Below are 11,823 nucleotides of genomic sequence, written 5' to 3'. Positions count from 1 at the left end.
GAAGTTCACAAAGAACACACAAGGGTAGCCGCTAACACACACACACAATACATAACACTTGAATTGAATAAGATTAGACCGTTAGCATATAGCAGAGATGCTAACGGTCTAATCTGATTCAATAAGTTGGAGCTAAAAGTGCTATTGTCAGACTCAGAGAATGGCTGGATGAACTGGGGAAAGGTCAAACTCAACAGTTTAACTCAAGGGGAGGTGGAAAATGAGTGTATTTCCCCTAATGGTGGAATATCCCTTTAATGATACACATGGGTTAAAGTGTGTGTGTGTGAGGGGGGGGTGGGGGGGGGGGGAGGAACGCAGTTCTGCCACCTCAGATAAATTAATAATAAATATATTCTTTCATACCAACGATGTAGCGCGATGATATTGTTAAATTAAATGGTGAGTTAATTTTTCGCCTGAACCGAGGTGACCAAGAAGCTAGCAATTCTTGTCCAAAAAGTATTGCTACACCACAATAATATGTTGTCCAACGGTGAGTCATTTTTCCCCGTTGCACCGACACTGGATTTTAGGATTCCCCCACCTTGGGGCAGCCGTGGCCTACTGGTTAGCACTTCAGACTTGTAACCGGAGGGTTGCCGGTTCGAACCCCGACCAGTAGGCACGGCTGAAGTGCTCTTGAGCAAGGCACCTAACCCCTCACTGCTCCCCGAGCGCCGCTGTTGATGCAGGCAGCTCACTACGCCGGGATTAGTGTGTGCTTCACCTCACTGTGTGTACACTGTGTGCTGTGTGTGTTTCACTAATTCACGGATTGGGATAAATGCAGAGACCAAATTTCCCTCACGGGATCAAAAGAGTATATATACTTATATACTTATATACCTGCCAAATCCCACTTTAACCACTGATGATACATCACAATTTATGAAGTAACAAAGTTTAAAATGAAAAACACAATATGTCAGATAGATTAGATGAATAATTAGTGGGAACAACAAGATTTTCAACCATAATTTCCTGTTAAAATAAATATTTCATGGCGCTACTTTTGCCTTTTATCTATTGTGCTGCACACCCACCAGATGGCGCCATTTCACTGCTTGCTTACATCCAAATAAGGATTGCACCGAAGTGCAGTGCCCTGAGTGCAGTGCAGTGAGGGGAGGTGGTTGAGGGAGCTGTGTCTTAGTACACCATAGTGGACATGACACTCCAGCTAATGGCCTAATCTAAAGCAGGACAAAAGAGCCATTTGACAATCATTTAAATGTCAGTCAGCAACCGTAGGATGACATCAGAAAAATGTGCAGTGTATTTTTCATTTTTTCCAAGCTGTATCTGTGAACATGTAGCAGGCAGGGGCTGTGCTGTGGCAGAATTGATAAAAATATCATACGTCTGAGGTTTTTCTCTGGTAACACTGGATTACAAACTGAGTATTTCAGGGGAAAGGAAAGACACAAGAGCTGTGCAGCAACGAGGTTGTCTGTGCCTGATCCGCACCACCTGTCCAATTTATTCTGCGCATTCGCATAATTACGTATTAGGATGTTCAACAATTTGCCTGCCCGATTTGTACCACAAATGCAATTTTTAAACCATAGTAAAACATTTGGTGGCCATGTGGAACAACTGGCAGTTCACAACAAGAGTCAGTGTTACAAACTGCATACATAAACTGCCTGTTGTTCCGCTTGAGAGTGAGAGCGTGTGTGTGACAGAGCGAGAGATGGACATACTAAAAATGCTATACAATCAGCATAAAATATTAATGACTGGACATTAGCCAACAGAGACCGAGGAGCAGAACAACTGGCAGCTTATGTTTGCAGATCATTAAGCAGCTTTGCAGTAAACTTTATACATAAACTGCGTGTTGTTCTGCATAGGTTTCCTACTAAACAGGTAGGCTATGCGCGTGTGCAAGCGTTACGGATCGGGCACTGACGGCTTCTACACACAGTTGCATTCCGTCAACGCATGTCGACGGTAGCTATGCAAATGACTTGAAGTATAACCGTAATTTGATTGGTTGGTGCCGTCCGTCGATTGACTTCATTGGCCGGTGCCGTCTGTCGGTGCAGCAACAGCTGAACTTCTCAATGCGAGCGACGGGAGAAACGCGTTTCCCACAATTCAGTTCGGCAACGGATGACGTGAGCCCATGTAAAGTGAATGGGATGCGTCTCCAGCACTGCAACGCACGCAACTGTGTGTAGGAGCCCTGACAGAAGTAATTAAAGTGAAAGACAGAAACAGATTAGATGAGAACAGCTGCTGCTTATAGGTTTCACAGGAGGTCAACTTGCGATACTAGGCTACATGCACGAAAGGCCTTCCGGTGGAGCTAGGTGTGTTTGAACATGCCACTATTGTTTATGTAATTAGTGTCTACCCAGACCTGGTTGGGTGTTGCACTAGGGAATCAGCTTTTAACACGTATAAATCCTTCTTTACGGAGCAGAATATAATAGAAGATGCCATTACAATGCAGTTAACGCTCCACAGGAAATGTGCACAGCCTTTCGTGCACATAGTCTATTTCCTGTTACTAACCACTAGCTCACCACAGTTCTTAAAAAAAGAGGTGTAGGCTGTTTACAGTCACAGTTCTGAAGGTGTGAAAGTCAAGGTGTAGAAATGTGAGCAAATAAGCCAAGCAGCAGATACCATAAACAGTCACCCAATGAAATGTTTTTGTAAGATTATGGACGTTGCTGTATTAAAGTCCTACGTAACACCAAACCCCTAGTTATGCCAAATAGGACCAAATAAAAATATAATACGGTTGAATTAAATTCAAAAGCGCTCACCTGAGGCGTTATATGTGTGATACTATATATTTAAAACATATAAATGATTATGGTAAAAAGGCATAGTAGATAAACACTGTTTTTACATCTAGTTCACAGCAGCATAGAGACTGGTAGGAGAGGAGGTGAGATAGGTGTGATCAGCTGAGGCTGTTTGTGGTGTCTGCTGCACAGAGCTATAGATAAGTATGGATTAGGAGTTTAGGAGTTCTTGTATGTGTAGGCCTGGAGAGTCACTCCGGCCTGGCATCACAATCTCAGTGCCTCAGTCCGCAGGATTGTCATAGCGATAACAGAGCAAGTTGCTATGGAGACAACCTTGATCAGGTCCCAGATAGACCACAATCAGCAGGTGTCTGTAAGAAGTGGGGGAAGGAACGCAAGAGCGTCTCACTGCAGTGCTCTTTTGGGGGAGTTGTTGTTCCAGCAGCGGCCTTGGCCGAGGCCAGTGCTGGTTGAGGGGGGCCGAAAGCAGATAAGATTGTAGTTGTTTGGTCTTGGGGCATTCCAATTTACACGACTACCCTCTTAGTCCATTCTGATCCAATTGCCTTTGTAAAGCAGTGAGCTTCTCCATGATGTTATCCAACCTAGTATCCATAAAATCCATCCTGGTATCCATCAACTGCTTGATACTGCTGCTCTGTCCACTGTTTCAATCATGACGGGCAGCCTTATGGGGCTTTGAACAGCTGTCACCGTTTTCTGAATTCCTCGATAAACCAGGACCATGCCTAATCCAATCAGCAAAAGACCTTTTATCATGGTTCCGAATAGGTAGATATCTTCAATGTCTTTCACAGAAAGAGCTGCCAGGCACACGACCCGCCACTTCTCCCACGCGTCCATCAAGTAGCCAGCTGCAAACGTTGCGGCAGGGCAGTCAGGTGGTGTCAATTGCGTTGAGATCAGTTGATCAAATCCATGATTTTTAGTTTGGAGAGCAGTGAGAGTCTCTCAAAGTATGAGACAGTAGACTAGACGAGATAAAGGAGCAAACCAGGGAAGATTTAGGGGAGGAGAGGGAGAGAAAATGTGACCACCTTCATTGAGAGCCAAGAGAAGCCTCAAGAGAAGCCAGGCCTAGAACTGTGAATCGAAACACTCCAACACCGGTATAAGTAACATTGCGTGTTAAGGGGGAACACGTACAATTTAATGAAGCATTTGCTAACACACTGGATAAACTTGCTGGCAGTGTGTGCATCCATGGCAAGCAGATTTAACGTTAATAAGATAAGGCAAGCCATCTGCAATTAGAATTATGCTTAGAAGCAATGAAACTACAGACTACAGACTTTTCACTTATTGGTGCATGGAAAATATAAAATAAACGATAAACTCCACATTAATTCTTTTCTTTTGGTTAAAGTTGTAGCGATTGTACGCTTAGCAATTATCTCCTCATGATCCGCTAGCTGCCCATTCCATGAGTAGGCCTACACTGTAAAAACAACCCAGTCTCTGTAGGCAGGTTCCAAAAACTGGGAACAAAGTGGGGGCAGCCTGTCCCCCAATGTTACACCCCACCTTTACGTGGCCCTTTAGGGGTGAACAAAAACCCACCACTGACCCCAAATCCTAATAAATAACAAGAACACCTTTTAAAATGTACCCAACCAGTGGGATTTATTACATCAAGATAAACCATAACAAAACACTACATAGACATGACACAAAGTCCAAATCAAAAGACGAGACAATATCCCAGGCTGAGAGAGAGCAAGACAGCCAGCAGTCCCCACACCAAAAGCCTCTCTTCGGGAACTGGATCCTGGAGCCTTTAACTCCCTATGAATCACCAAGCCAGGTGATGCCAATCAAGGTCATTACAAGCAGAGCACCTGAGCAGAGGTAGAGAGGAGGGGAGAAAACAGGGACAAACAGCACTGGAACAAACATACATCATACAACACATACAGCCGTAACACCCCCACCCTTAAAACAATGAATACATAGTTTTACATACAGAATTCACAAGGACAGTCAAATCCATGGTAGCACATACATCAAAACTAACTATTAAAAAGTACCCCCTATCTATTTATTCATTGTAAGGCTTTAAAACTTGCATGATACAATTCATCGGTGCTCTTCACAAGGCCTGTATGGTTAAAAGGACACCAAAATGATAACCAATAATACAGCATGGCGGCTACAATAAAAGAACAGGAAAACAAAAACAAAGGACTCACACTTCCTTACTCGGGTTTAGCACAGCTTCCCTGACTCCCGAGTAAATAAAAAGTTGTGAGTAGTCTTCCGGACCACTTCTTAAACCTGCACTAACTAAGCCTGAGCTACAAAAGTGCATAAAACATGTAACCACCACCAGTATGAAAGACAGACAAACATACATTAGTCCCACCTTGGAACTTCACAAATTGCAAAAACAAAATGTACTGAAGGCTATGTTTTATAATTACACAAGGCACAGACTTTTAACTAGTTCACTAAACAAAATGTACCACACAGCTTGTGGTCATGTGGACCAATGGCGACAACAAACATGGCTGGCATGCAACAACACTTAAAAAATCAAAAGCAAAAATCGCCATGTGAACGAGACAAGTCTTCAGCAAACATTTTGCAATAAAACTTAATCTGGGACTGCTGCTGAAAAAAGGTGTTAACTAGGGCCAAGGTGATTTAGACAAGATCTTACAAAAGGGCCAACTAAACTGCTGCTACTAGGTCTACAACTGAGCAGCAAAATAAGTAACCATAGAGGTAGTTGCCACTCCCAGACAAAATGGGTACCTACCATGAGGTGAACAGAACATAACAAAATCAAACAAAACAAACATTACTGCATTCCTGTAACACATACAGCAATCAGGCCTGTCGCGATATTCAATAAATCAATTAATCGCATGATAATTAAAATTAGCTCGATAATTTGTCTGGCCGCGATAAATGCCATTTGCATGCTTGTTTGTTTTCCTCGTCTCTCTCTCTCCCTCTCTCTCTCTCGGGCCTTAGAGTAACGATGAGTGAACCCTCATGTCAGTCACTTATCAGTCGCATGGTGTGTGGGGAGGCGGGACTACTGGCGTAGCCTACCACAGAGTGCAGCTAAAGAGCCGCGTGAGAAGTATACCGGTAGGCACTAAGCATAGAGAAAGCTAGTCGCGAGTTCGAGTAGGCTACGCCTAATAAAGACAAAAAAGATGGAATTGGTTTCTAAGCCTAACGCGACAGCTGCAGTGTGGGAGCATTTCGGATTTAAACCGAATGCCCGTGGTGAACCACTGAACGTGTGCGAGTCGGTGTGTCGCATTTGTTGGAAAACAGTCGCAATTAAAAGCGGCAACACAACAAACACGCATATGCATCTAAAACACAATCATCCGCTGCAGTTTTCCCAGTTGGGAAAAAAAAAACACAGCAAGTGGGCCGTCTTCCTCTTCCCGAGGAACATTCTCAGAACGACAATATTATCGCTTATCGCAATAATTTCTGAGACAATTTATCGTCCAGTAAAATTTGTTATCGTGACAGGCCTAACAGCAACAAAGGTGACCAACACAAAAGTGGAGTGCAACAGTCACAACCAAAAGGGTCAACACAAGTAGACCAACTACAATGGCTGCCACAGCAACACAGACCCAACCAAAGTGATCTGCCACTACCACAACAAAATAGACACCATGTGGTCTTCAACCACATCTACAAGTTACTGTAATGACTGGAGGGAATTTGTAACACAGTGACCTGACAAAATTGGGAAGCCACACCCACTTAAAAAAGATCCACTGATCTGTAGAGTGACTATATCCTACACAAAAGGTCACAAAACCATTAATTAGCTGTGACTAAACAAACAAAACAGTAACACACAAACAGTGTTGCCACAGTTACCTTGAAAAAGTAATCTGATTACTGATTACTTCTTTAAAATGTAACTTAGTTACTTTAGTGATTACTTGATTTTAAAAGTAACTAAGTTAGATTACAAGTTACTTTATTAGTTACTTTCAGCAGCTGCCGACAACACCCCCACCGCCTCAACATAAAAATGATAACCGGTTTTGCCAATACTCACTATACTGGAAGTGCATTTTAACAGTAATGCCAACAATGTATAGCAGACATCCCAACCTAACCTACTTAGATACTGAAATGCAGATGTTTGTTCAATAATGTCTAGTCAGTACACCAAATAAGGAAGGCCTATTGATAGAAATTGTGATAGTAAAATATGTAGATTTTGGTAGTTTGGCCTTTTCATGTAGCCTTGGCAACTAGCCATCTAGTATAGGCCTGAGTAATATGCAAATGAAATTACACTTGTTAAACTCACCTCAACAAGTCTTTTGCAATCATTTAACCCGCCATGAGCAATGCTAAAGTCACTGTTACAAACAGTGCAGTGTGCAATACTATCATTATGTTTTACTCTTATGAGACATAGGGATGTAACGATTACCGGTATAATGATAAACCGTGATAAAAATGTTGACGATAACAATTACCGTTTTCTTTTGAAATATCATAATTATCACGGTTGATTACCACGGTGTTGAAACCGTGTGTTTAATCCTTCCCAGCTTCATCCGAGCCTGCTTTTGACATACAGTAGGCCTGGTACAATGAAGCAAATTTGGTACCCTACTGATTCTGTTGTCTAATTGATGGTTTTAACTGCTATTTGGATTAGGATACAACTGATTTTAAAAGGCGGAACATTTTAACCGCAAAACTTGCACTGTATGATTTAGCCACTCTGTGTCTTTTTATGTTCGCGTCCACATTAAATCCATTCCACTCACGTTATCAGAAGAACACAGTAGGCTAGCCTAAAGTTTTATTTTGAACACTTAATTTGGTCTCACTCTGGGTAGGAATTTCACGGCGGCCACGTTGTTGCCCCTTGCATTGGCCGTGATGTCCCTTTGAAAATCAGAGGTACAGGCCACGGTGGCCTTGGTGCCCTTCTTTCAATATTCTGCTTTGCGTCCTACTAATAGCGATTTTTATTTAGCCTATGGCCTGTCAAAATATTCACAGCGCAAATTAATTTAGTCTTTTACGCAGTGGAGAAAGTGACAGCGCAAGAAAGAAAGTGCGTCTAAATTCACCCATTCTTCTCAGTTGAACTACTCGCGAAGTAGCCCACTCATCACACAGACATCACAAGTATCACATGAAAGAGCTTTTTCTCAGCTTTTAAACGATGTTAGCCGCGAATTGCTGAGGTGAACGGTTCGCGAGAAAAGTAAGTAATATAATTCAATTTAATCATAAATTCTACTGAAGGTTTTGCGTCCATCTCCCTACCCATTCCTCTCTGTGCAATACTTCACGAACCTTTTGTTTAACACATGATATATACCAAATATACACCAAATATGCCCAACTGAAGGCCAAGTGGCCTTGCCCCCAGAATGGTGAAATTCCAAGCCTGGTCTCACTCATTGGATCCAAATAACAGTAATAGCAACCTCCAAGTCATGGTAGGGTAAGTTAAGCGATAAGCACATAGCCAATTAAACATGAAAAACAGGACACTTTTTGAAACTATTTCAGCTTGTGTAGGCCTATCAGTGCTTTCTGAACATATTGAACACACTTTTAAAAATACCGTGATAATACCGAAAACCGTGATAATTTTGGTCATTATAACCGTGAGGTTAAATTTTCATACCGTTACATCCCTACATGACACAAAGTCCAAATCAAAAGACGAGACAATATCCCAGGCTGAGAGACAGCAAGACAGCCAGCAGTCCCCACACCAAAAGCCTCTCTTCGGGAACTGGATCCTGGAGCCTTTAACTCCCTATGAATCACCAAGCCAGGTGCTGCCAATCAAGGTCATTACAAGCAGAGCACCTGAGCAGAGGTAGAGAGGAGGGGAGAAAACAGGGACAAACAGCACTGGAACAAACATACATCATACAACACATACAGCCGTAACACCCAAACAAAAAAACGAAACCCTGTGTGGAGTACCGAAGGAAGGGGTGAGCCAACTCTCTGGTGATCCTTGGTTAAAATATAATGTACGTTGTTTTGTACGAAACCGTCTGCTAACAAATTTAAATATAAACATATACATAAAAAACAAGACTTCCTGCATAATTGCTGACTGTACCTTCAAAGCACACACACACACACACACACACACACACAGTGGGCACATACCTTCCTCATTTCACAAGGCACAATTAGTTCAGAGATGAACACACATAGAAAAGGCAGATCACACAAGAAATTAAAATTATATCAATTATCAATATTATATCAATCGTGTGTTGCTCTAAGACCACGGTTGTCAAACTGGGGTACGTGGACTGATTTCAGGGGGTACGCGAAAAAATATCTAAGTCATATGCCTTTTTAAATGTTTTCTCTATCCCACGTTGGTAACTTAACTTCCGCATTTGCACTGCACATTAAAAACTTATTTTCTCCGCATTAACAAAATATTCGAGAGTGGAGACAGAGAGGGTAAATTGGTAAACGTGCTTGCAGATTCAAACATGCGCTCTTCCTCCAAGAAGAGGCGACTTGGAGCTCAAACACGCGACAGCACTTTACCTCGGGAAAGCCACCTTGCCTCGCTGTGAAACATTACAGCCTTTTGGTCAGCTCCCATCTCCTCTCAAAGTGCGGAGAATAGACACGCTTTTAAGGGCCGGGTCTTGATGAAATTCACCACTCACAACCTCGTTCAAAATCTCATTCAGGTCGGGACTAACTAAGCTGCCTTGACACGAGCGCTTCCCTATGAATAACACAGTGCGTCCATTGCACATCGGGTGCTACCTGGGCCTAGGCTACAGATAAAAAAAATTTTTTTAAAAATCCTGTTTTTCACGTCAGTTCGCTGGCTGGCATGTCTCCGCGACCCACAGTTTGAGAAACGCTGACTAATGAACATTTCTTGACGAAGCTGGCCTATCTTAGCGATATATTTGGAAAGCTCAATGAGTTAAATCTCCAGTTACAAGGCAAAGACAAGCACCTAGCAGATAAGATCACTGCATTCAACAAGACGATTGTGTGTGAGATTAGGTGCAGATCTATTTAAAATCATTATATTCAGCACATTTGTAGGCCTATCATATGTTGACTATTGATGAGATTTGTATCATATGTTTATGATCCTATTCACTATTCTCGACAAAATTGATAAAAAATAAATATTAATAAAACAATTTTAAAAAAACTTGTCAACAATTGGTGGTGTTGGGGGTACTTAATGTCTCAGGGGGTACATGCCTGTTAAAAGTTTGGGAACCACTGCTCTAAGACATACTGTAGTGCTATGTTCCCTGAGAATTCACGTCCGTTATGAGCTTCATTTAAAAGAGTTAATTCCCAAATGAAGGCTTTATTGGATAAGTATGCTCTGGTGAGTGTAATCCGCTCAAGCTGTGTGTGGCCAATGTTCCACTTGTCTGTAGATGGGGTTTACTACACACTGCAACACAAACATAAACAGCAGAAATTAAAAAAACATGTTTAGTAAGTATAAGTCAATTTTAGTCTTTTGTTGATTTTGGCTTTTGACTTGCTTAAAATGAGTAATGTAATTTAATGTTGAGATAGAAAAGTAAACATGAGTAAACATGATCATTACAATCAAGTAAACTATACTTGAACTGCTGAAGTTTTGCTGAAGTTTTGCTACACAGCCTTACTTAACCTGCTGGTTAACCCAAAAAGCATGCAAACTGATTGCCTTGAAATTACAGACTAATCTGGAATATGAATTGCAAGTTGTGCAAACAAATGCTTACTTAGTACAATGCACTTACACTACTGATAAATCCTATTTCACGATTCCCCGGAACACTGAAAGACCGGGCTGCACAAAACTTGGTGGACATGTAGCCCCACAAGGATGACACGGAACCATTGTTTTTTGTTTTGATCCATTGCCCACCCGTCGCACAGGGTCTTTATTCTTATTATTGAGAATACAAAAAATCTTAGTACTTTATTTGTAGCTAAATGAAGAAATGCTTTGGCTAGGGCAGGGGTGGGCAAACTTTTTGGCTCAAGGGCCACATTGGGTTTTGAAAATTAGCCAATTCTCCAACCACCACCACCACCACCACCACCAAAACACACACATAAAAATTAAATTTCTTATAACCTATAATTTAGTATGGAAAGTATTTGTTTTAAAATATGAATTGCTTAAAAATGCTAATTTTATGCTGTTTAACAAATGTATAAATTGTGCACTGTCGCTTTAATACAGTCGCTTTAATTCACGTTTATTTCTCAATGATCTTCTCCCTGCTCCGCTATAGTGCTGTACCTATGGCTGGGCCCTCTCACAGTTTTTAAATGGTCAGTAGTGGGAACTACTGTTGCTTTCATGATTTCCTTTTAAAAGTTTCTTATAAGAAGGAGATATCAATTATCAACAATGACAAGCCAGCTGGAACCTGCGTCTCTCTCTCCCTCTCGTGAGTGCAGACGCGTTCCCAATTAAATGGATCGCATAATGTTCACGTTAGATCTGCTGCAAACGAGATAACTAAGAGTTAACTTAGTTTAACATGATGTTATCTCTATTTAACATGATGTTTTGACAACTTAGTTTAACATGATGTTATCTCTATTTAACATGATGTTTTGACATTGACATTGTAAACGTTCTCTAAGGAGAGTGAAAAGCAGTTTGCAGTAAAGCTAACCAACGTCATCTCTATCGCAGGAGAAAAATAGCGAGCAGCCTGATAACCAAATGAAATGCTCGGCGGGCCGGATGAAAGTGCTTGGCGGGCCGGATCCGGCCCGTGGGCCGCAGTTTGCCCACCCCTGGGCTAGGGTAATTCACAAAGCAGTATTTACCTCTTTTAGAACTGTCCAAAAAAAACAGCCATCCCCTAAGAAGATGGCATCATGTCATGTCATTGTCAAGTGTAAGCTTAAACTACCGTGATCAAGTTCCCGTGCCCCCGCTGAAAGTCTCATGCGCTTATCGTTACACTATCAAATCTATAAGTAACCGTGACAAATAGGGTATAAGATATATAAACTCACGCTATTGTATTATCATATATGTTTGGTAATGGCTCAG

General features: G+C 41.7%; 2 protein-coding genes across 3 annotated transcripts in view; both read right to left on the bottom strand.

Annotated features, from left to right (window-relative positions):
• The window catches only part of LOC143134111 (SLAM family member 7-like), a 28,290-nt gene that overhangs the window by 14,326 nt on the left and 2,141 nt on the right, over positions 1-11,823 (bottom strand). The window lies entirely within an intron of this gene.
• The window catches only part of LOC143134110 (CD48 antigen-like), a 44,969-nt gene continuing 40,547 nt past the window's right edge, over positions 7,402-11,823 (bottom strand). The window contains exon 8 of the mRNA XM_076294228.1: positions 7,402-10,209. Within this exon, the coding sequence (XP_076150343.1) occupies positions 10,156-10,209 (54 nt within the window). The 3' untranslated portion in view covers positions 7,402-10,155. The remainder of the gene's footprint in view (positions 10,210-11,823) is intronic.

This window comes from Alosa pseudoharengus, unplaced genomic scaffold (assembly GCF_046254945.1).
Source record: "Alosa pseudoharengus isolate Yale_2024_CS ecotype anadromous, Long Island Sound unplaced genomic scaffold, YU_APseudo_1.1 YU_APseudo_1.1_scf_2, whole genome shotgun sequence".
In the NCBI taxonomy this organism is placed as follows: Eukaryota; Metazoa; Chordata; class Actinopteri; order Clupeiformes; family Clupeidae; genus Alosa; species Alosa pseudoharengus.
The sequence above is the reverse complement of the archived record's forward strand: the minus strand, read 5'-3'. Positions and strand labels throughout refer to the sequence as shown.